We start from the raw sequence: 27,131 nt of genomic DNA, 5'->3' as shown, positions 1-27,131 counted from the left end.
TTCAATCCCTGGCATGCATTTATTGGAGCTATGTGCGTTTTAAGCATTTAAATATCACTTGCTTTAACGGTGAAGGAAAACATCGTAAGTTCGCTTTGTTACAAGTTCCCCAACTGTTATGAATTGTAACGCTCCGTCAAAGCAAACTAAGCTAAATTTGAATTGTTATCAAAAATACTTCGCTTCTCTATACAGGTGGGCTTCGAGCCGAAGGTATGTACCTAACTATACAATTTTAAAGTTAACAGTGATAAAAAGTAAAAACTCTACTTTTTCGACTTATTTCATTGAGAAGTGTTCCTATTTCCACCCCTCATACTTCGTGCATCCATCCCATCAAACCTCCATAACTCTGACATAGACTTAATTTAGTGAGAAAAATACCTTAAAGCTTTGAACGTATCCCTCCAATTCCTTGGGCCCTTTGGGGACTCAAAATGCATATTTCTGTTATCATTATACAAAATAAACCTAATCATAACATCAAAGGAGGTAAAGGGCCCTCAACCCTCCTAAAGGAAATCGTGTTGGTTAAAAATGTATTTCATTGGAGAGTATATTTTCGAAATTTAGCGTCTATTTTTCTTTTTCTAAACTCGTTTCCCTTCTAAGCGTGAAACAAAGTAAAGGAATTTGAACGTACCTATACTTACTTATAACCTCAACCTTTTCCATCCTAATCTACTGTAGCTGATAGAGATGCTTTTCGTATGATGATCGTCAAACTTCGTTTCGAAGAAGGCACGCGATGATGATGATGATGATTATACTTTAAATGTTATTATTTTTTCACAGATCGACTATGCTATCGATTAAACCACTTAAAATGTCGCACGTGGACATTAAGTAGCCCTTTATGTAGAACTAAAATACAAACAGAACCATTTTTCACAATTTTCATTACATTGTCACATTGTCAAATGCAATTTTATTCGTAGGTCGAACGTGTTAGCTAAAAATCAAACATTTCAAACAAACGACAGAGCGCAGACATATCACAAACAGGGGTAGTTTCAATTTGAATACCGCGAAAATTTAATCTAGCGCACTGAAAACCATAAAAATGCCCGTCAGCTGACGGCAGTTTGCCCTTTTAATTTTAGGGCCATCGCCCACGGCAAGCTTTTTTTTTTTTTTAACAGCGATATAGGGTAAAAATGTCGAGATACAGTAGCGATGTTGTAGTTGCTGACCAGTGTACAAAATGAATAGAATAGAATAGAATAGAATGTTTTTTTATTCATGTAAACTTTTTAAAAGTGCTTATGAATAGTCAGGTAGTTTTAATTTACCACTGGTTCGGAATGCCGTTCCTACCGAGAAGAACCAGCAAGAAACTCGGCGGTTGCTCTTTTTAATTTTTCAATTTACAATGTTATTATACCGTACTATACAAGCCATTGCAGCCCCGTGCATTGCTGGAGCGAGTCAAATCCAAGCTTTTTTATCGTTTACATAGTCTGCGACTGTATAATATGCTTTTTTTAGGAGCATAATTTTAACACATTTTTTAAACTTGTGTAAAGGCAAGTCTAAAATTGGTTGTGGAATTTTATTATAAAATATTACACTCATTCCCACAAATGACTTTCGCACCTTCCAGAGGCGGAGCGCAGGAGTAGCCAGCTTATTTCTGTTTGCTAATGCAAATGGGATTATTGACAAAATGTATGGATACATCACCGTTCAATATAAGGTGTAACCAAAATGCTGGCAAAACCGAAGACAGGATAGTACTAATGATTACTGATAATATGATACCACAAAAAACCGGCCAAGTGCGAGTCAGGCTCGCGCAATGAGGGTTCCGTACTACAGTCGTATTTTTCGACATTTTGCACGATAATTCAAAAACTATGATGCATAAAAATAAATAAAAATCTGTTTTAGAATGTACATGTGAAGACCTTTCATATGATACCCCACTTGATATAGTCACTCACTTCGAAAGTTGAAAATACTAATTATTAGTTCATGACCACAATTTAATTTTTTTTGTGTGATCTAACCCTAAATTCACGGTTTTCAGATTTTTCCCCAAATGTCAGCTATAAGACTCACCTTCCTGCCAAATTTCATGATTCTAGGTCAACGGGAAGTACCCTGCAAAGTGATCCTATAAGGGTTCCGTTTTTCCTTTTGAGGTACGGAACCCTAAAAAACGCGAAAAAAAATTATTAAAAAATCTTATAATTTTGTAAAACTGACACAGAAGACAGAAGCTGTTTGCTCTACCTAATATCCGCTTAACTATTTGGTTCAATCACACAGCTGGACGGACTTCTGAGCGTTACAATTTGAAGCTGCTACTAGGCTATTAGTTCTATGATATGGGCTTTAGCTTTATCTCTACTGTAATAATATTGTTATACCTCGTTTTTTTTTTCATGCGATAATTACAAGATCAAATGTAACGAAAATTTCTGAAAGCACATCAAATCTCTATGAAACTTGTTGGTCCAAACGCACAACGTGACTCGTCCGTCGCTCAAGTGCGCTTTGCTCCTATATTTATTTTAATATGATTATTTTCTTGACAGACACGACTCGGAGACAAACTGAGAGACAGACAATGAAGTGATCCTATAAAGGTTTCTTTTTTCTCACCCTCACGATTATGTGATTTGTGGAAACAGTCACAACCCTCAGCAATGAGGAAATTGACACAGAAGTTAGATAAAGGTGGTGCCTACTAGACAGTCCAACCTGCAATGATCCTAAAACAAAGAAAACTGGCAATATTATTTAAGCATTGCCTCCAGCTAAAAAAGCGAGGGCCTGGCCTATCTGTCGCAGTAAATAAATTGTCTGTACTCAACCTTAGACCCTGAAAACCAGACCTTTATTTCCCTTACCATAAGAGTCATTATTCATAGTATGGACTGTTTATCTTGGTTGTTACTAGGGTTCCCAATTTCATATTGTAGAAAAGTTACTTCTTTTGAAAAAATTTAACCCACATAACCCAAATCCATACTTTCATCCATACTAATTTTATAAATATGAAAGTGTGTCTGTCTATCCATCTGTCTGTCTGCTAGCTTTCACGGCCCAACAGTTTAAACCGATTTTTATGAAATTTGATACAGAGTTAACTTACATCCCGTGGAAGGACATGCGCTACTTTTTATACCAGAAAATCAAAGAGTTCCCACGGGATTTTTCAAAAACCTAAATCCACGCAGACAAAGTCGCGAGCATCATCTAGTGTTTCATAAGGTGGACTAAGCTTAAAACTTTACATCATTTACTATTAGAGATGGACTATTTCACTGGTAGCATGTGAAAAATCACTTGAAAAGTCTTATTATAAGTAACACTTGCTGTGGAAAATCACACTGTTTGAAAATTATTATACATTTAATACCGCTTAGTACGGAGTCCTTCTTGTGTGAGTCTGACTCGCACTTGACCGGTTTCTACTCATAATAAAACATTTTCGCATCCCTTGCTAAAAATAATGTTGACAGCCCTAGCTGTAACCGCAACAAAAAATTCAAAACAATATAGGCGGAACGGACAGTGGTTATCGAAAAATGTGAGGTGAATTGTTAGCCTCTGCCCATTCTGTGCCCTGTGGTTTGCAATATGTACATGTACATTAGGACTTTGTGTGGAGTATGACTTTCAAATAACGTTTTATAAATAGGTAACCATCCGCCCGCCCGCCCTAGCTACGCTTGAGTAGAATCTTTGAAAATCCATGATGATTTTTGAAATTTCCAAAAAATCCTGAAATATGTATTTCATCATTTTTAACTGAGCTGAAATACCAATTATTATCAGTAATAATAAATATACTTTGCACAAATCGTAATCGAAAATTTAAAAAACACTTAAAAAATTCACATTTGAAAATGGAACCATAACTACAGAATACAATATAGCCGCCATTTTTTTTTCAAATCATTAATAATTTACATTCAGTGTCACTAATAATATCATTTAAGGTAGATATATTTTTTAATTTGTTTATCGAAGTTCACAAAAACAACATGTATAACTCAAACAGCTTTAAAAAGTATAAATGATAAATTGCGAAAAATCTCTGCTTTTCCCAGATTTTTCTCCCGACTTTTAAATCTACAGAGTATATAATTGAATCTGTACCGTCTTAGCATACAAATGTTACTTGAAACGACCTTAAAAATTTATACTCCCTCTTGCGGGCGACCTCATATCCTTTGCGTTTGCAGACTCTTTTTAGGGTTCTGCATTAAAATAATAAAAACCGGTCAAGTGCGAGTTGGACTCGCACACGAAGGTTTCCGCATCATCGTGCAATATTTGTACTTTTTCAATGCAGACGAAGCCGCAGGCCGAACTATTATTAAGTAATACGTTTTAATCCACTTTTATTCCTCGTAATATTTCCACTTTCCGTTTAAATCGTTTAAAAGCATTGCGTTGAGTCTGTAATAGTAGGAATTTGCAAATTGCAAAGCCCCGCTACCCGTTTTCACATTCAGTATTTTCAGTACTCTTATACTGAAAATACTGAGGGTACCGAACGGGCGTGGGGCGACTTTTAAATGCTAAGCAACTGCCTAAACTTGGTGATCTGGGGTGTTAGGCGTCTATAGGTGGTGGTCTGTGTGTAAACCTAGAATAAAGGAAGAGAGGCAACATAAAAGAACAAAACTAGTTGAATGAAAAATGGGTAGGTAACCTTAGCCGTTGCGTCGAGTACATAAAAAAAGTTAGAGCCCAACGTGGCCCAACCGCCAATCAGGAGAGTGGTGGCAATCTATCAACGTGTCACTGCTTCGTATCCCAATTTTGATGCGAAGTTTTCATTGTCTCGAAAAAGCAATTAAAATAACACATCGCTCGTTCATTTATCATCAAAATGAAAAGCTCTTAATAGATTGGGCTTATGATTTTAAAGTTTAAAGGGATTATGAATTACTAGATGATGCACGGGTCTTCATTCGCGTAGGTTCAGAATTTCGAAAATTCCGTGGGTTTGATTTTCCGTTATAAAGAGTAGTCTATGTCCTCCTCCAAGGTGCACGCTGTCTCTGCTGTAGGTAAATTTCATCAAAATCGGTTATGCGAATGGGCCGTGAAAAGGTTGCAGACAGACAGACACACTTTCGTATTTATATGATTACTAGATGATGCCTGCGACTTCGTCCGCGTGGATGTAGTTTTTCCTTAAATCCCGTGGGAACTCTTTGATTTTACGGGATAAAACACCCATGTCCTTGTAAGCTAACTCTGTACCAAATTTCATCAAAATCGGTTAAACTGTTGGGCCGTGAAAAGCTAGCAGACAGACAGACAGACAGACACACTTTCCCATTTATAATATTAGTATGGATAGTAAATAATTGATTGATTCGCAGATTACCCCCTACATACAATGTCACAAAGTATCTTTTTTATAATATTAGTAGGTATAAACTAGCTAACTCGCCCCAACTTCGCTCGTATAGAACTTCTGAAAATCTTTAATTAGCTGTTGAGGTCTCATTGAGGTTCATCAAACCCATACCCTTGATCGGATCGGTTTTAAACTCACTGAATTTCAGACTTATTAGATACCTACACTTAGGAACAGAGGTATCGAGGTGTATTGTTTCAAATTAGGGAACAATCCGATATCAATGCATACAATATCAAAATGCAAATACCCCGTGGACGTTCAGCTTATAACGATATCGTTGTTGTTCCGAGCCCGTATTCTCGGCGTATTGCCAAAATCCAAAATGCTATCTGGATGGTCTCTTAGCTCATTTCATTAGAATAATGTCACGCTAAAGGTAGCATTTGGGGCTTCTGACCTAGTTTAATTTATCTTTGAATATTTATGAAGCTTGAGTATGAATAGTTGAATAAAACATCAACTTATTATATTTAACTAAGCAGATGACGCCCGCGACTTCGTCCGGGAAGTTTTGATTCTTTAAAATCCCTGGGAACTCCTTGATTTTCCGAAGTAAAAAGTGATATTAGGCATGTCACTCTCTATGGCCAGGTATTTGAATATCTATGCAAAAAACATGCAACATGTTGATCCGTTGTTTCGTTGCGGCGTGATTGAAGGATAAACCAACAAACAAACAAATTTTTCTATTTAATATAATATAATGAGTAGTGTAGTAGGGGGTTCGATCCCGGGCACGCACCTCTAACTTTTCAGAGTTAAGTGCGTTTTTAAGAAATTAAATATCACTCGCTTTAACGGTGAAGGAAAACATCGTGAGGAAACCTAATAAATTTTACATAATGTTCTCAACGCGCAACGGCGTGTGAAGTCTGCCAATCCGCACATGGCCAGCGTGGTGGACTTTGGCCAAACCCTTCTCTGTAGAGGAGACCCGTACTCCGTAGTGAGCCGGTGATGGGTTGATGTTGATGAATGAGTAGTGATATGGATCGTGATGATGTAATGAAATTGGATCTTAAAGCATTCAGTATTAATTTGAGAGCAGGTATTATTCGTGAGGTAGTTAGGTATGTTATGTTCTCCGAGGCACATACGTTAATAAGCGAGCTACCTGGCGCACATCCAAGGCACTTGATATTAAAGGATATTTTAGTGCAGGTCTAAATCATTGGGCCTGCAAGGCGTATGTGCTAGAATGGGGAATATTAAATTCCCAGCCAGCGGCCCAGAATGTGGTCACAAATATTATTTATCGTTACAAAGGAGATCAAATTAAAATATTATGTTCTCCTACATGTACGTATTAGACGTCGCTCTGGCTTCTCTCGGCTGAAGTTTTTGAGAAAATCAGGGAAACCTACAAGCAAAATCATAAGTTTCTAGATTCTATACTAGAACAGATATTTTTCTAAGAACCAGGGTTCCGTTTGAGAAAAAGAAAGGAAAAAACCCTTTTTGTGGCAACACATACAAAATAAGTTATTATTATTTTGCTAGACGTAAAAACGTACCTAGAAATGAAATACACATTTTGTAGTGTCCATAAATCAAAAACAGAAACGAGAACAAAGGCTGTAAAGGTACGCCTACACGGGCAATTGAAATTCCGCAATTCCAGGCAATTTACGTATGGATCAATAAGGAGCAATAAGTGGAGCAATCTGGAACAATTATTTTGCATAACATTACTGAAAGTTTTAAGTATTGCTGGCTATTGCCGCAAATTACTTCATGCGGTCGTGAGTCATAATTGACTAAATTGCCTGGAGTTGCGGAATTCAATTGCCCGTGTAAGGGTACCTTAAAGAAATGCTTATTGCCGACGACGGGTAGTTTGTTAATATTTGAACAGCCTTGTCGCTCCCATACTGAAATGGCATTCATCGCCCGGCGCCGAGAAGGGATGGACGTCTACGAGTGCCGTAATTATTTATTGTTTTAGAACAAGACGCCACTAAATTGTAAAAGTTTAAAGGGGCCTGGCACGGGGTTGCCACGATACTAAGTGTCTGGCAATACATAACGTGATTTCTAATACTATTCCGAAGAAAATGTACAAAAATTGGACGTAACTTTGATGTAAGTTTTTTACACCTTTGTTACTTGTTATCTCGCAAGGCAACCATGTCCAAACTTCATAGTCGCTGATCGTTCCTCCCTGTGACAATACGCAGAGAAACTTACAGCTTTTATAAAATATCGAAGGTCTGGCCCTCGCTGGCCCTTAGACCATTAGAATACGAAAATTATCTAAATATTAATAGCAGTTAGTATCACGCATACAACGACTATTGAAAGAAGTTTGTAATAATGTCAAAAAATAAGCATCGCGGGTGAATTTAATAGTGTAATTTGTTTTCATTCTACAATAAACAAAATATTTCGACCTAGTTACATTAATCATGATTACTAATTAACTAATTACCCAGTTTTCATTTGCATAATATCATTTCTGTCATGTTATAAAGATCTTATCAACAGCAAGTAGGTAATTACTCTGACACAGTGAACGGATTCTAGATATGTATTTATTAACGAATAGGTATACTATTGTTAGGCTGTCCTTATTTCCTGTGATTTGTTCTCGTGGATATACTATTTTAAAGTAGAACTGATGATGAAATACTGAAGGAATAGGTATAAAATATATGTATATACTTTAGTTTTCTTAGTTGACTTGAAATATGAATAAATCGCAGAAACCTTTTCGGAGAAACGCGTAAGTAACGCGATTTGCCTCACTGCCTGGCGCTTTAGACCTTCTGGAGTTACGTTTTACTCGCAAGTCGCAATATTATGATTTAAGTGGATTTAACTGTCAGTTCGCAGTAAAAAGTTCCTATGGGCTGCGTGTAGTTGCGTATAGTGCGCCTGGCATTTCAGCCAGGAGCTACTTATTCACCTTTTAATAGTCTAAGATCCCGCATTAGAAATATCTACCCTCATCTGTTATTTAACCGTGATAAAAAATACAATATGCTAGATAATGTATAGATTGATACATCGCGAACAGGTTGCCATGCGAAATCACGTGCCAATGGTGTTAAACAGTAAAAAAATATATTTTTTAACATCATTGGTTAGATTTGGTGGGATTTAGTTAAGTGCGATCTATGTGCGATGTATTTATGTACCATATATTCTCTATCACAATTAAGTAACAGATGAGGTTAGACATTCCTAATACCGGATCTCTACCTATAAGTCAGTTAAGGTAAAATAGATTACACCTACCCAATTAACAATATACAATAAGGTCATTCATTTATAACATGAAGGATGTTGTACAGAGCTTCCGTCTTTCATGCTGAAAGGTTAAGTGAAAATAGGTCATTGGAAAAAAGATTATTAGGTCATGACGTTACCGCCCTAGTCTAGTTCAATGTTCTTTAGTCTCGTAATCCTTTGTGACTTTAAAAGCTCCGTAAAAAGCAAATGAGTTGAATGTATGTCTGTTTATTAAAGATACTGCTCTGTTTCTCGTAGAGTTATTTTTGGAATTTTAATATTATACAGAACTCTCAAGAATGCAGGCTTCTTCACGATGTTTTCCTTCACTACTAAAGCATAACTCCGAAAAGTTAGAGGTGCACGCCAGGAATCGAACGCCCGAACCCCCGCATAGAAGGCCGACGTCTTTACCCACTAGGCAAGTACTCACCAGTCACCAGTTAACACCCGTCCTCAGTAGTGGGCTGCCAATAAGTAGAGATGACAATAATGACTAGGGACTAGGGTACCATAACTTAAGGTAGGTACCTAACTATAATCTAACTAACACTAACAACCAATAAACAAACATTCAATCACGTAATTGCTATAAATGTTAACACGCCCTGACTATTATGATTGATCTATATTAATTGCTCGGAGGCGTATAATTAATTTATTATTACTGCCTACTCAGTAGCCTATTTTTCGAGGAACTAATTAGATACCGGCTTATTATGGGTATTTGAACACATTAATTATATCAACGCTTTTATCACAATAGCCAGAATGGAATAAAAATAACGAACTATGTAGGTACTTGCATTTCACGACCATCTTGACTGCTTTTGAAAGGATAATTAAATGAATAAAGGAAAGTACGAAAAAGAAACACCATAAAATATAAAAACCGGCCAAGTGCGAGTCAGGCTCGCGCACCGAGGGTTCCGTGCTACGGTTGTATTTTTTCAACATTTTGCACGATAATTCAAAAACTAGCATAATAAAATGAAAATCTGATTTAGAATGCACAGGTAAAGCCCTAAATACTTGACCAGGCCAAGACCCAACAAGGGATGCGGCGCTAAAAGGAATTGTAGAAATTGTGGCCAAATTGTGAAATGTGCGAGTAATTTTCAAAATGCAGCGATGCGAAATAAACAATTCTTCACTCAAACGCATTTTGTAAATGTCCCTGTTTTCGTTGTAGCTTAGTTCTGCTCTACTAACCACAGTTGCTTTCCGTACGAAAGGACAGCGAAGTAGCTAAGGTTGATACTTACAACCAATATAAGGGTAAGAGCACAAGACACGTCTCGCGACAAAATGCCTGAATGGCGTGTGACCTAGTCCCTACGTCACACGAAGCGGCCGTGTCGTGAAAAAGTAGTAGGCTTCGCTTTAAAGGGGGTACTATGGGAGCATTACAATACTCAGGGATACTTACGCACGCCATTCCTGTAACAATTCGCCTACCCGTCGAGTAGCTCAAGATACCTTACCGTATACCTTGATCAGAAAATTACCGGAGAAGCAGAAAAAATAAGAATAAGAAATCAGGAGAATACACTTTATTAATGGACAACATCAGTGAAAGAAATGGAACCCATTACAATCACGTCGGGGTCACCAAGTGTTGCGTGTTATAAATGAAACTAGTGGTTGAAATTATCATTCCTTTTGATTCATTCAACATTCAACCACTAGTTTCATTTATAGCACGCAACAGTCTAATCATCATCAACCCGTGCTAAGTCACACGTGTCTCATGTCAGAATGAGAAAGATTTGGCCGTAGTCCACCACGCTATCTAAGTGCAGATTGGCTGACTTCATATACCTTTGAGAACATTAAGAAGAATTCTCAGGCATGCAGGTTTCCTTCACCGTTAAAGCAAGTGATATTAATTAATTGATTTCAACGCACATAACTATGAAAAACTACATTTAATGCATGAAATTCTGACACAGTTCACCTATTTTTCGTGTATCTTGCATCACCCAATGTTTTGACATATCGTCGATTCAGGATCAAACCTCACTCTAGTGCACTCTGGTTATGAGGCATGTGTCAATGTCGGACTGTATTGCTCTTAAGCTGTATGGTAAGTGCTTCTCTGACGGTGTAATACCGAAAGTTCATCAAAAGAGATGTGCGAACAAAAAGCTGTAAGACAAAAAGTCCCAAGTTAGACGAAGCCCTAAGTCCGGTAGAAAACGACGATTCATAGTTCCAATCTTCGTTCGTGGCCGCGATGCAGAAAATTGAACAGCTTTGACTTTACTCGGCAACTTTGTTGCAGCTATACAACGAGCTATATGTATATAGTACGCGACAGTTCGAGATGGCAATCGGGGTATAAGGCGGGGGGACGCCCCGCACACTCAAGCGTCACCCGCGCTCTCCGCACCGGGTTTAGCGTGGGGCTGTGCGGATGTGCAGCGTGTTCCCTCCATGATTGCCATTTCAACCTGTCGCGTACTATGGCTGTTCAAACCTCGAGAAAATTCCATAAAATAGATCGTTGCTCACTAGGTTCTAGAAACAAAAAATATTTTTATGCTGCCTGTGACATTTAGGTTTTTTTTTTTAAATCCCGTGGAAACACCTTGATTTTCATGGGATAAAACGTAGTCTATGCTGGCTCCGCAAATGCAAGCTATCTCTGTACCAAACGTCCGTAGCAGACAGATAGACACACATTCGCATTTATAATATTTTAGTATGGATTTCCGATTTTACGTATTCTTTATTTATCTATTACTAGCTTATGCCCGCGACTTCGTCCGCGTGGACTACACAAATTTCAAACCCCTATTTCAACCCCTTAGGGATTGAATTTTCTAAAATCCTTTCTTAGCGGATGCTAGCTAACTGCATGCCAAATTTCAGCCCGATCCGTCCAGTAGTTTGGGCTGTGCGTTGATAGATCAGTCAGTCAGTCAGTCAGTCAGTCAGTCAGTCAGTCAGTCAGTCAGTCACCTTTTCCTTTTATATATATAGACTAGCTTATGCTCGCGACTTCGTCCGCGTGGACTACACAAAATTTCGAACCCCTATTTCTCCCCCTCAAGAGTTGAATTTTCAAAAATCCTTTATTAGCGGATGCCTACGTCATAATAGCTATCTGCATGCCAAATTTCAGTACAATCCGTCCAGTAGTTTGAGTTGTGCGTTGATAGATCAGTCAGTCAGTCAGTCAGTCAGTCAGTCACCTTTTCCTTTTATATATTTAGATTTGAGAATATAACATATCAATGAGTTGGGGACTCAAACTTGGTTTTTCTCATTAATTATTATTTTAGGGCGACACAATATTGTTTTGAAAGTACATTTGTAGGTAGTGAAACAGCAATCCTTAATGAGATTTTACGCTAAATAGTAAACAACCGATTGGCTAATCCTAAACGTAGACGTAGTAAAAAGAAAAGTATCGTTAACGAAACAACTGCAGTAAAAACACGGCTTTAATTAACATAAAACCCTGAAAAAAGGATAATTTAGGCTTCCAGGCTATTTGAATAATATGGCTCTACGTTCGCCTCACAAAAATTTTTACAGTTTTGTGAGAAAGCTTTCGATTACCCAAATTTTGTTGTTATAAAGTTTAGTAAATTATTGCATGAACAGTTGATCACATAGAAACCTACCATACGAGCACATACGGGTATGGCGGATTGAACCCAAAGTGTATGCAATCTTGTCCAGTCATCGCGCTGGGCGATGGCTAAACTAATTAAAGCTTAATTACAAGCATTAATTTACCAGATCGCTGGCCATTCCATCAGCCTGCCCGAACCGCTGTCAACATATTGTGTTTATGACGTCTAAACAACTAAAACATGTATGTACTACATTACTCCGTTACAAGCAACTGTGTTTCTTATACGATACAGTATTAAGGACGAAATTCCTGTATGGTTTTAGGATTTGGTAGATACCCACTTTGACCTGGTATGGGTCGCTATAAGGTCGGGGAAACTGCGGATTCAGTATGACTATAAATTTTGATCCGTCAATGACATTGGTGTTCGAACTGAATCTATTAACGAAACCTAAACCGACTTCCTCTCCAACTTGGCGGATTAACAGAACTCCATTCATCGTATTTTAAATTTATTATTTAGTATGCAGCTTAGTTCCTCACGATATTTTCCTTCACCGTTAAATCAAGTGATACCTATTTTTTTTTTTGTTTTTTTTGTAAAGAATTTAATTGCATAAAGCGCACATAACTCCGAAAAGTTAGAGATTAGAGAGCTCCCGAAACTGTAATTATGCAGTTTTGATAGGGATCACGAACTTTGGACTCAATTTTAGAACAGTTTTAGGCCATTATGCTTGGAAATGAGTTCAGATATTTTGTATTAAAAATTTACCTATTTGTATCAGAAGTTTAATTACACCGTTTTGTTCGCCAGCTCTTCGAATATTAAATTCCTAAATTGCCGGGAACTGAACCGGGATTGCCAGCATTCACAACTGCGCCAGGGAGGTCGAAAAAATATAGACGGGTAATAAAAAGTTCAAGGCAATCGTCTGAATTCAAGAGTTCAAGTAACACTGGTTCTTTCGTATTTATAGTCCAATAACAAACATTTAGGGCATTTAGGCGAGACCCTGACACATCGGGCCGTCACTTTATTGGAGCGTATTGGCTGTATATGACAGTGCTTATGGGCGGGAATGATATTCCAAATCTGTTTATTTCCACCTACATTCCTTTTAGCCTGAGAGCTGGTAGGACATTTCGAGGGGGTGAACATAACTAAGCTGTGATAGCCTAGTGGTTAAGACGCCCGTCTCCTAATGGAGATCGGGGGTTCGATCCCGGGCACGCACCTCTGACTTTTTGGAGTTATGTGTGTATTAGGTAATTAAATATCACTTGCTTTAACGATGAAGATATATATATATATATATATATATATATTTAGGACCTGCATACTCCATAATGTTCTCAAAGGTGTGTGAAGTCTGCCAATCCGCACATAGCCAGCGTGGTAGACTATGGCCAAACCCCTTCTCACTCTGAGAGGAGACCCGTGCTCTGTAGTGAGCCGGCGATGGGTTGATCATGATGATGATGATGATGATGAGGATGATTGACTGACTGATCTATCAACGCACAGCTCAAACTACTGGACCGATCGGGCTGAAAATTAGCATGCAGATAGCTATTATGACTTAGGCATCCGCATCCTTTTTTGAAAATTCCACCGCTAAGGGGGTGACATAGGGGTTTGATATTTGTGTAGTCCACACAGACGAAGTCGCTAGCATAAGCTAGTATAAAATAAAATATTTTGTGCTTCTACTTTGCTTTGACGCACGATGCATTTGAAAGTTGAAACGTTGGATTTTTATTTGTGAATTCGTTAGCCGCGAAGGGAACAGACGTTCGGTAAATCCGGGATCGAATGTTATGTTTGGCGGGTTCCTATGATTTTTACGTGGAAACTTTCTTTTGTATTTTTATTTCATTTCATATCCTGTTTCAATGTTTGGGGAAATTTTTACTCGATGTATGTTTTTATGGAGCTCTATCTATACCTATAATATTATAATAAATATGGTATATGGTGGAAAATTATGCTGACGATACAAAAGCTTATTGTAGAAGTTTATTTAGAAAATAAATTATTATCTTCTAAATATATAAAAGGAAAAGGTACTGATTGACTGACTGACGTATCTATCAACGCACAGCTCAAACTACTGGACGGATCGGGCTGAAATTTGGCATGTTATATAGCTATTATGACGTAGACATTCGCCAAGAAAGGATTTTTGAAAATTCAACTCCTGAGGGGCTAAAATAGGGGTCTGAAATTCGTGTAGTCCACGCGGACGAAGGCGCGGGAATAAGCTAGTAAAATATAAGATACCTATGCAATAAAAAATAATTCACTCGAAAATACAACAAGTAAGTAAAAGCTGATTCTATGTAACTTCGTTTAAATACGTTAAATTAGTTTTATACTTGTTGCACCAAAAAGAAAATCTTTTCCGACAATTTTTCACATATTATATTTTTGAACAATACCTACTAGAATTGATTGATTGATTAATTATAGGTACGTACCTGAAGATTTTTATACTTAGAAGTTGTAAAAAAAATCATGTGAAAACTTTTTTATAAATGGAAATACTAAGTAGAATCATAAAAGCTTCGGTGCCCTTTTATATCAATCGAGCAAAATCTTTTATTCTCGCCTTACATATTATATTATCCTTACCCGCCAAATAAATCCTTTAAACACAGCCTAATACCTTGCTTTGCATACGTATATCACTATGGTACAACCACCCTTTCGTCGATTCGCCTCCCCATGCCTCTACAACCGCACAAATACTCTCTCTTACATAACAATAATACTATTCCTACAGCCTCCCTGACAAATAGATGTACTTTCTATACATTGTTATGTATATCGCTACGCAGCGGACCACGTGGTTCAATAAAATATGCGCGGGCTTGTCAGCGCCATCTAGCGGGTGGTGCTAGAACTACGTTGTACGCTGAAAATAACCACCTGGTTTCTGTAGATGTTGCAGTTTCAGCGCACTCTGTTTCATGTTGCGGCTGTACATCCATAATAGATGGCAGCACTAGTTACATAACAGATTGTAAGTACAAGTACTTTTATGATTCTAGAGCCAACCTAGAGCTAAGATTTTCATTTCTTGCAGTTAGCTGAACAAGAATGCAATTTTCATCTGCGCTCTCGACGTTCCGCAGTGGATTAGGTACATACAAAATAAATAGTTCGGTCTACTTGGTATTTTACAATGAAATTATTCAAATATGTTTTATGTAGGTATACCTCCTACTTATTAAATCGATTCTTTAATTGTATTTTCTTTGTTTCAGCTCTCAGAGCTCGAGCAACGGGTTCTGGAGGCTGAAGGAAGGGCAGAAGAAGCGGAAGATAAGGTAAGATTTACCTACTAATATTCGGTTCCATGAACGGTGGTAACTAATTTTTCGTAACCAGCTACGAAATAAGAGTGCGGATTCGTAACGGAACAAGATTAAAATTACGTCGTTTCGTAGTAACCAGCGCGCAGCGGGGCGATTGTCTAAAACCTGCATCAATCATTATTACAATCTCAACTGTTCTGATTGGCTGAATTTGTGCGATTCTTGTTGCAACAATGAGCAACAATGCATTGTGGCCAATAGTGAGCGAGCATTAACCAATCAGAGATGATTGCGATCGTGACATTGTAGCTGTCAAACAACCGCGGTAGGGCCACAGTTACAAAAAGACATTAGTCTCTTATAATATTCCGTTACGAACCCGGAATAAATATTCTTGTTTAGTTACGAAAAGACGAAATATTAATCTTATTCAGTAGCTGGCAATGTAAAATTAGATATGTACCAACGTAGACAGGTTAGGTGCTAGTTACGTACATACATAGACACATTAGCCCAAGGCGATCGGCCCATGCGCTCACGGTGAAAACTCACAGGGCGGGCTTACCCTTACAGGGCCACTAGCGTAAATTGGCCGTGTGTGGCCAATTACACAAGCCAGCTTGCTGAATTTTGCAGGTTTTCATTCAAACATCAAGGGATATTAGCACAGTACGCAAACATTTTCCAAACACATTGGGACAGTGAGGACCTACTTGAGCCGTAATATTTAACACTTCATCAAAATACGATATTACCTACGAGTAGGTAGGGACTTTCTATAATTAAAATTAGTACTTACTAAGTTAATAAGCCAGAAAATAGTAGGTTCGCTGAGGGTAGCTTTAAATAACTTTCGATTACTTATCCAAAAACATATTATTCCTAATCAGGGTACCTAATGTCCTGGCCGTCGCCGCCATGAAATCTAAATATATAAAAGGAAAAGGTGACTGACTGACTGACTGACTGACTGACTGACTGACTGATCTATCAACGCACAGCTCAAACTACTGGGCGGATTGGGTTGAAATTTGGCATGCTGATAGCTATTATGACGTAGGCATCCGTTAAGAAAGGATTTTTGAAAATTCAACAGGTTTGAAATTTGTGTAGTCCACGCGGACGAAGTCGCGAGCATAAGCTAGTTACTTAATAAAATAGCAGAATCATAGTGATGCATCATGCTTTTTATTGTAAATCTCAACAATTTCACAAAGGGCCGCCTTTGATCCCGGCATGAAAAGGCTCTGGAAATCCTTCAGAACTACAATGGATGCAAGTCAGAAGGGTCGGCAAAAACCTTCTTTATAATCCACACTGTTAATCGTGACCCTAAAAGTTCTGTGAACCTTTGTCAATGGACTGCCAGAGCTTTTTTGTTCTCTTCTCTAAAACTCCAAATATTTATTACTAGCTGATGCCCGCGACTTCGTACGCGTATATTTAGGTTTTAAAAATTCCAAGGAAACTCTTTGATTTTCCGGGATAAAAAGTAGCCTATGTCATTCTCCAGGTCTTAAACTATACCCATGCAAAAAATCACGTCGATCCGTCGTTGCTCCGTTGCGACGTGATTGAAGGACAAACCAACTAACCAACAAATCAACAAACAAACACACTTTCGCATTTATAACAGTGGTAGTGAGGTTCTTTGCACAATTTAGGAATATCTACTTACAATATTGTCAATATGTCTACTAAGTAATTATATTAAATGCACGATTCCTCTTACTTAACGTAGATGAGGACTTAGAGATATTTTTGTGAAAATTTTACTCTCTAAACGGGTTAAATATGGGATGAAGGTTTGTGTGGAAGTTAGTAATTTTGAAGCTTTTTTAAGTTAGAAAATATACTTAGCATACCTAATATTAGTGTTTTGACTTCTGATTATAAATAAGTCTGTTATTTCTGACTAATATGCTAAGAGATAGGTATAATATTATTATTTTTACCATTGATGTCGGAACCACCCCTTACATCCCGTTCCGACTTGTCAGCTGTAGGGTCCGGATTTTAATCGGATGTTTCAGTGGCAGAACATTTTGACACAAAATCAGTTTCAACCAAGTGTGAATAGCTTCATAAAAAATGTTCTGCCACTGGAACATCCGATTAAAATCCAAGCCTGACAGACGACAAGTGGTAGCAGGCTCTCAATATAAAACTATAGATATGTTACCTAAGTAGGTAATGGTATAGTAGTTTCATAGTGCATCATCTTATTATACTCTTTATTTGTACCACCACAAGAAGGATTACATAAACGAAAACAAAAACACAGACAGAAGGAAGATACAAAAGGCGGACTTATCGCTAATTAGCGATCTCTACCAGGCAACCTTAAGAATAGGAATATATGAGGAAATACAGATTGCGGGTGGTGTGTAATACAATAAATTATAATATAAATACATTCAAATAACTGCTACATCATAAACCACTAATAAATATTATATTAAATAAAATTTGTATAATACCAATATATGTATAAAATAAACTAATATATATATTTACTCCATAATAATTATACTTAAAGAAAAACTAATAAACTAAAATATAATTGTCGTCGTCAATTTGTGAGATAATCTCATCTTCAAGTGCTGTAAAACAAAGTTTCTCATAAAATGGATGATCAAGAAAGAGCTGATGGATTAAAAAATAATTTCAATTAAAAAAAACCAAATTCAACATTTAAAGAATATCGCCACAATATTTTATTGAAACAAGTTAGCACTTTGGTTAACAAAAACGTTTCCCCTCGTGGATAGCAGTTGTTAACGCTCGCGACAACCACTGGGGGTCCGTTTAGGGATTATTATTTGAGAGGGGTCACAATTTTGGTGTACGAATTGCAGCATAAATTAATTTGCGTTATGAATTTACGGTTGGGTTAAATGTTACAAAAGTTACAAATCTTAATTTGGTTTTCACAAATTCAAGGTGTGCTAAATAAATGAAATTAAACAAACAGGTACTTAGACACGTCTTTATCATAATATTATTAGCCCGTAGATAACTTAATGGCTCTTACAAAAACACAATCCATTCCAATATTAAACACGCGAAAGTGTGTTTGTCTGTCTGTCTGTATGGTAGCTTTTCAGGGCCCAACAGTTTAATCGATATTGGTAAAATTTGGTACAGATTTAGCTTACATCCCGGGGAAGGATATAAGCTACTTTTTATCCCGAAAAATTACAGAGTTCCCTCGGGATTTTTAAATAACCTAAATCCACGCATCCAAGTCGGGCATCGTCTAGTAAATAATAAATTAAGAAACATAATCGTCACAAATTACCCGAACTTAGGTACTAGGTATCTACTACTATAAAGTAATTTATGACTGATTTTTTTAAACAAGAAAATAATTGCTATTAATTTATTGGTAAATTGGTGTAAAGGACACGTATACACACAGCAATCAGCATCAAGTCAATAAACAAGTCCTCCTGGTCTATAACTACTAAATTATTGAGGTACTACTTGTCTTTATCGGAAAAAAAAGATAGCTAGTTTTTTCATTTCTCTCTCTAAAGCTGCCACTGGTTTTTCATGCCTAATATTAACGCCGATTCATTTTCTCAATTCAATATTTTACCTTTTTTATTTTCCCGTTTTATTTGCCAACGCTACGCCAGGAGAGCTATGCACACAGCAGCGCCGATGCTCTCCGGAATCGCGTCTATTGATTTTCCGATTGCACAACTATGACTCACTCAAAAATGATGTTAGAGAAATTAAACTTTAAAACATTGTTTCCAACTTGACATAAACTTTCAAAATTCTATTCTTGGCAAAAATCCTTCCTACATTATTATATCTCAAGATAATTCCCGCGACTTCCTAGGAGCGTGAATTTACCATCCCCATTCTTCATATTTAATTTTTAGGGATAAAAATTAACCAAAGTTATCAAAATCGGTTAGGCGGGCGAACCGTCAAAAAGAAAAGACAGAATGTAAACGCATTTTAAATTCCTAACACCTACTTATTTGTGTTTTTTTTGTTTTGTTATTGCCGCGTGTCCGCGTGGAGTACACAAATTGAAACCCCTATTTTACCCCTACTTTTCAAAAATCCTTTCTTAGTGGATGTCTACATCAATTGATATATTAAAATATAGTCTACCAGATATGCCCCCGACTTCGTTCGGTGGATGTAGATTGTAGGTTTTTAAAATCCCGTGGGAACTCTTTGGTTTTCCGGGATAAAAAGTAGCCTATGTCCTTTTCCGGTATGCAAGCTATTTCTGTACCTACCAAATTTTGTCATAATCGGTTGAACGGCTGGGAAGTGAAACTGAAAGGCTAGCAGACAGACAGACAGTCACACTTTTACATTTATTTTATAAAACTAGCTTATGCTCGCGACTTCGTCCGCGTGGACTACACAAATTTCAAACCCCTATTTCACCCCCTTAGGAGTTGAATTTTCAAAAATCCTTTCTTAGCGGACGCCTACGTCATAATAGCTATCTGCATGCCAAATTTCAGCCCGATTAGTCCAGTAGTTTGAGCTGTGCGTTGATAGATCAGTCAGTCAGTCAGTCAGTCAGTCAGTCAGTCAGTCAGTCACCTTTTCCTTTTATATATTTAGATAATACTTAGTATGGATTACAATTCATTCACAATACCTCTGAAAGCCCTTTACTTTTATTCTCACTTTGGAATTTGTTTGCTTTGAATTTTCTTTTAAAAACTCGTGTTATAACACTACGTCACGTCTTGACCCAATTAAAGCGTTTTTTTTTCATTTGTGACCTAGACCTTGTCTACAACAACAGGTGTAGCCCGTAGGTGCTCAAAAGTCTAAGCCACAGTAGTCTAAATTTAGTCCTAAGAACTTAAAACACGGGAATTCTCTTCAGTCTTCAAACGTCTTGACCTACTTTCGAGCTTTTAAAAGCTCTTAAGAGGAATCTAACTCAAATTCAAATCATTAATAGAATGTGGTAGAATGTAGAAATCCTAGGTTTGGTTCTCAGTCGAGTCAATTTAGAAAATTACTTAATTGACTTATTATTGAGTTGCATTTGAAAACGCCTCTATTTCGAGCGGCAAGAGTGGCAAGAGGTCCCGAATTCGATTCCCATATAATATCATGTTTGAATATTTAACTCCATGATCCCAGATTCGATTTCTGATATACCTAGTAAAATAAAACGGTATTTTTGTAGAAAAATGCTTGCACATTGCCAGATATTATTCTAACCGCAAGTAAAGATCGTAGTCGACAAACAACAACCTGCAAGTCATCCAACATTAGGCTTTATTTGATCAAAATACAATCTGATATCACGTAACGTCATGATCATTCATGTAATACCCCTACAGTTATCTATCCTACATTCGCCTTGGCACAAATAAACAACCTACCCACATCTACACACGACTCTAACGTATATTCATATGCAAGTAAAATCCGAAATCCCTTTCAGAGACAGGCGATTTTTTTAGGGTTCCGTACCCAAAGCGTGCCAACGGGGTTTGAAAACCTCCGCTATCCGTACGTCTGCCCATCCATCTCTCAGTCCATCTATCAGTCTGTCAGCTGGCTTAGATCTTGTAAACCGTAATAGGTAGAGACTTGATCACACAGTGTGTATTTCTATTGCTACTATAAAAAATAATAATAATAAACTATGATAACGGATTTAAAAATCAACGCCATGCAAATAGAAAAGTACATAGTACGATGGAACGGAACCCTTCGTGTGCGAGTCCGATTCGCACTTGACCGGTTTTACATCAAAACTCTTTGCCAACAGAAATCACCCCTAGTAGCTGAGTAGCCACCCCTTCAACGCATGCGCGCAAACCAACTTCACGTTGTTATAAGAAACCAAGCTTTATACGCGATAACTTCACGCCTAAACTGTATATATTCTTTAATTTACCTCTTAAATAAAATACAACGCATCCATACAATCCGTCTTGAATAAAAAACCTCATTTATTATACGAAAAACTGTTTAGAAAAGAGTTCTTTATAATCGCACGGGCGTTTAAGGAGAATAAAGATCGATAGATTCTCTTTAATTATTTGTGTTAGCGTCGGTTCCGTGTTAATAATAAATACGTAATAAGGGCCTAAGACTTTACAGTACAACGAATTTTTGCTAATTTGCTTCTAAGTGTTAAGTAGTCAGTCAGTTTTAGTGTTGATAATGTCGAAGTCTTTGAAAGCACATCGTTTGAGTGCGGAGTTTGCTGAAAAGAGAAGTCAACAGATGAAGAAAAGTGATCCGTCGAGCATATAGCAGCCGCCTGTGAGTACTTAAGTAATCAAACGTTTATTGGGTTTTACGTCTCTTTCCGTGACATTTCTTTACTCTATACATGTGGAAGAAGCCTAATCAATACACTCTATTCTATATAGCTATTAAGTATATACGAGTACATAGGATTACCTTAACATAAATTATATGGGAAATGTGGCAACGTAAAGTTGTGACCTCTTGTTTATTATTGGTGAACACATACCTAAATTGACGGGTCACAGGATTTTTTTAAAAAGACGTCATGTAGGAGAAACCGGCTTTACTCACGTATTTAGTCGAGGCTAGCCCGACTAGTTACGTCGACTAAATACGTGAGTAAAGCCGACTTCTCCTAGATGTATAATGGAAATCACTCACGATAGTTTAAACACTAAAATGTCTTGATATGTTTTGGTTATACTTAATGTGGGGCATTAACCTAGATTTAGGTTATGTAGGGTGTGCTTAAAACGCACAAAACGGCACCAATATAATGTACCAGTCTGCGACATCAAATCATTTTCAGCAATGTTTCAGTAAAGAAATGGTGTAAGGTAACGTGAGTTTCTTTAATCCACCATAACTTCTGAATGTCTGAACAGATTTGGATGTATGGAGTATCCTTACATCATCCTGAGTGATAGTGGCCTGGATAATATCAATTAAAGAAGCATCAACGAGTAATTACATACCTATGCGTCACCGCGTAAACAAATACCAGCTCTTAGGCCACTGCAGTTGTCCTTTTTTTCTTTCGGTAGGTATAATAAGTTTTTGCTTTCTAACTTTAGGAAGCTGTTTGTAAACTAACGATTAGATAACATTTGACATTATTAAGTAACGGGTAAAGGGTAAACATGTAAAAAAACAAAGATCACCCATCAAATCCCTAATTTGGATCGATAATGCGCTATTGTTATGTTTTATGGTGCATACAGTCACACCGTCATGCTGCACCAATAATGCAGTTTACTCCAGAATTTAGTTTATTCCAGAATGTGTTTCCATTTTTCCTTCAAAGATGAATAAGTATACCTACCCAATGTTCATGATTATGCTAACATAAAGCATTTTATAAAAGTTTTTTTAATGAAAAATTCAGCATGCCTTGTTGTATACAATATCTGTCACCGGCTGTACTCACGTATTTAGTCGAAGTTAGCCCGACTAGTTTCGAACCCATCCGGTGTCCTTTTTTAAGGGAGTCAGTTCGCGCACGCGTCGCGATTGAGACTGCGAGCTGCGCGTGCCGCTGCCCGTAGAGGACCCCGGATGGGTTCGAAACTAGTCGGGCTAACGTCGACTAAATACGTGAGTACAGCCGGTGACAGATATTGAAATCACTAATGGAAATAACTCACGATAGTTTAAACGCTAAAATGCCTTATTGTACCTATTAAAAAATCACCGATTCTTTGCTAATCCATATTCTCAATTTTCCATGGACCCTACGCTTTGACTAAGTTTCTATAATAATAATATAATACATCTAAGATTACCTATAATCTGTACCCTACGACTCAATACTTAAGTGACCGATTTTTGCCCTTCTGTTCCTATATGTCAATAGGTAATCCTCTTTAGGTCAACCTACAGCAAAATGACAAAAAACGCTTTTAAAAAAGACTACAATATTCAGCCATAAAATACTTACATCTACTTATTATTCTAAAAACTAGATCGTCATTCGTCTTATGGTGTGAGCCAAATCTAGGTTAGAATAATAAAAAGACTTAGCTAAGCTAGGTAGGTATAACTACTTGTTAGCCGGAAAAGTAGGACGTGCTAAGGAAATATGAATAATCCAAAAGGGCATTTATAAATGTCAGCTATTACTGGCATAATGTTAGTTTATAGTTTCATACCTACACTGTGAACTCATTGTAACTACCTACCTTCTGCAATACAGGATTTTCCTAGTGCAGAATGTAGGAAACTCGTTCTGGGGTCTAAATTCAAAATTCAAATATTATTTTTTTTTTAAATGAAAATATTACAATAAAACTTAAAGCTAGCCTTATCTAATTACTATACAAATCATGCCCGCGTGGAATGGTGCCAAGAATACTGGCTGCATTTCCGCGCTGGACAGCCAGGCTGATCCGTTGCTCAAAAAATGAGCCAGCCCTTCTGTCACCAGATGGGGCTATTAATCGCGGTGAAATGTCTCGTAAAATTTTTTTAGCACTGAGACTCCATGGCCCCAGGGTCTCCACGGCAAACGGCCGTTTTGCCATTGCTAATGTCAGTGCTGAAGCAGGGATCGCCTAGTGGTTAAGGCGCCGGCCTGCTATTCGAGAAGTCGGGGGTTCGATCCCGGGCACGCACCTCTAACTTTTCGGAGTTATGTGTGTTTTAAGCAACTTGCTTTGACGGTGAAGGCATCGTGAAGAAACCTGCATACCTTCAGTTCGCGACAGGTTGAGATGGCAATCGGGGTATGAGGCGGGGGTACGCCCCGCACACCCGCTCGTCACCCGCGCTCGCTCTCACCGGATTAGCGCGGGGGCAGTGCGGGATTGCCACCTCAAGCCTAAGAGTTATCCATAATGTTGTTAAAGGTGTGTGAAGTCTGCCTATCCGAATTTGGCTAGCGTGGTGAATTATGGCCAAATCCTCATAAATCCTATGGCCAATTTATGGCTCATTTTGAGAGGAAGCCCATGCTCTGTAGTGAGCCGCTGACAGATTGTAGATGATGATGAGCATCAGTACCCTTGCATAATATGTAAAGTAGGTTTGTCCACAATCATCAAGGGCTGGACTTCGTCTCACAGTTCACTGTATGTATTCACGCTGTGCTAGTAGTGGCTCTAGTAATATTTAGTAACACATGACCAACATGGCGTCGCCAGCTGTTGTTTGCGCATGCGTGGTGCTTTCCCGCCATAGCGTGGAGCGGAACAAAGGTGATTGACTGGCTAGGCTACACGACTGTAAAATGTAGTCTTATACAAGGGCATTTCCCAGTATTACTACTAATATACTAATTAATTCAACTTTAGTGCTAGTCAACATTTGGGTAACATTCACTTTCATCATAAGACTAGCTTATGCTCGCGACTTTGTCCGCGTGGACTACACAAATTTCAAACCCCTATTTCAAAAATCCTTTCTTAGCGGATGTCTACGTCATAATAGCTATCTACATGCCAAATTTCAGCCCGATCCGTCCAATAGTTTGAGCTGTGCGTTGATAGATCAGTCAGTCAGTCAGTCAGTCAGTCAGTCACCTTTTCCTTTTATATATATATTTTTTTATTGATCACGTAAATTTCAATAATACATTTTAAAATAAACAGTTCGCCATCCTCTAGAAACTGTTAAAGTTTATGTGAGGATGGCGAGTTCGCGTTATACAAATTTAATAAAATCTAGGTAAAAAACTGTTATAAAAATAAAAGCTGTTAATTAGTGCATATTTGTACATATAAAATATCGTTAAGTACATGAAACACTTCCTAGACCTAGACTAGGCATCCAAAGAGGCACCTAGATTCAGGAAGTGCCATTTAGATTCGCCACTTTATTATTAATCCTACTTCCACACGTCGTAGAATCAATGTCGTCTCTATGGTGAGTCACAGTGCAATAACCTACCCTAAACGAAACCACGTATAATATAACCTGTTATATAACTATCTACCTTCTACACAGAAATCAGAATGAAGGAAAATTATAAACCTAACTTTAGCGTACAAAACGTAGCAAAAGTGAAACTAGGAACCTTCATTCGCAATAACGCTCGAAATGATGAAATGACAATAAAATTCCACAGTCAATTTCAGACTTGCCTTTATAAAAGTTTAAAAAATCTATTAAATCATGCTCCTAAAAGTGTAAATGATAAAAGGCGTGGATTTGATTCGCAACTTGCTCCAACAATACGTATGACTGCAATTTTACGTGGCATAATTTTAAAAAAATGCATTTTTCAGCTCGGTTCAAAGGGGATTTCAAAGTTAAAACGTAGGTGTTTATCACGCACAATTTATTTTCCTGACGTATTTCGAGTAAGTAGGTACTATATTTACATTAGACTTGAACTAAAAATTCTATATTACTAGTTAGTTAGTAGTCAGTTAGGAAAGGCATTCCGAACCAGTGGTAGATGCATCCGACTATTCGTAACTACTTGTAAAAGTTTATTCGAATAAAAAAGATTTTTATTTTTATTTTATTTTATTTTAGTTAGTATACTAATAAATATAAAGAAAAGAGTGGGTACATTGTAACGTATAGTATAATATGTAGTAAATAGTGGTAAATTAAAACTACCTAACTATTCATAAACACTTGTAAAAAGTTTACATGAATAAAAAACATTCTATTCTATTCTATCGTTGGCTATACATTAGTAGTGCTCGAGCATGTTGCACGCTCGGTGTGCACTGGCCCTTAGTCTGTGTCTACAGACAGACCGATCAGTCGACGGATTAATCGCTGCAATAAACAGACGGACGGATTGAAAGCCCGGGATTTAGATATCCACGTTTTTCGCATCTATTGTTTACTTTCCACTCAAAAGCTTTATATACTGAAATAGGCTCAACGAGCAAAATGTTTTCAATAAAAAATGCAACGTATTCTGACACTAGAAAACGTGTTTTTTCAAAAAAGATGATTGAAAAACGAATTTTGACCGGCTTCAGAAAAGGGGGAGCTTTCCAATTATATTTACTACAGTAACTTACCACTTTATTTACTAAGTACTTTAGGTACCTACTTTGAGATTGTAATTTTTTTTGCAATTAAAGCAAGATATCCAGTGGACGAAAATGCCGGCTATTAAATTAAGTAGGTACAAATCTAAATATATAAAAGGAAAAGGTGACTGACTGACTGATCTATCAACGCACAGCTCAAACTACTGGACGGATCGGGCTGCAATTTGGCTTGCAGATAGCTATTATGACGTAGGCATCCGCTAAGAAAGGATTTTTGAAAATTCAACCCCTGAGGGGGTGAAATAGGGGTTTGAAATTTGTGTAGTCCACGCGGACAAAGTCGCGGGCATAAGCTAGTCCTAATCTAAAATCTTAGTGAACTAGTGACACGCAGACGTACAGTACGCGGCAGAAAGTAATGTACATCGGCCATTAGAATGACATTTCGGTTTTGTAGAGCTTTGTCTCTGTCACTCATAACTATATGACGTGTGGTCGATTTCAACGACAGAGACAATGCTCTACAAATCTGTTATATCCTTCTAAAGGTCGATGTACATTTCTTTCTGCCGCGTACTGTATTATAACTGTTAACTACCTATTTACATAGCCATAGGATGTCATGACTGTAATAATATTCATGTCTAGGTAGGTAGATACTTATGGTACATACTCC

At 37.5% G+C, this 27,131-nt stretch overlaps 1 protein-coding gene across 1 annotated transcript in view; it reads left to right on the top strand.

Annotated features, from left to right (window-relative positions):
* LOC117989332 (uncharacterized protein CG43867) overlaps window positions 1-27,131 on the top strand; it is a 352,469-nt gene that overhangs the window by 260,036 nt on the left and 65,302 nt on the right. The window contains exon 4 of the mRNA XM_069503976.1: window positions 15,477-15,539. Coding sequence (XP_069360077.1) covers window positions 15,477-15,539 — 63 coding nt within the window. The remainder of the gene's footprint in view (window positions 1-15,476; window positions 15,540-27,131) is intronic.

Source organism: Maniola hyperantus, chromosome 16 (genome assembly GCF_902806685.2).
Source record: "Maniola hyperantus chromosome 16, iAphHyp1.2, whole genome shotgun sequence".
NCBI lineage: Eukaryota > Metazoa > Arthropoda > Insecta > Lepidoptera > Nymphalidae > Maniola > Maniola hyperantus.
The sequence above is the reverse complement of the archived record's forward strand: the minus strand, read 5'-3'. Positions and strand labels throughout refer to the sequence as shown.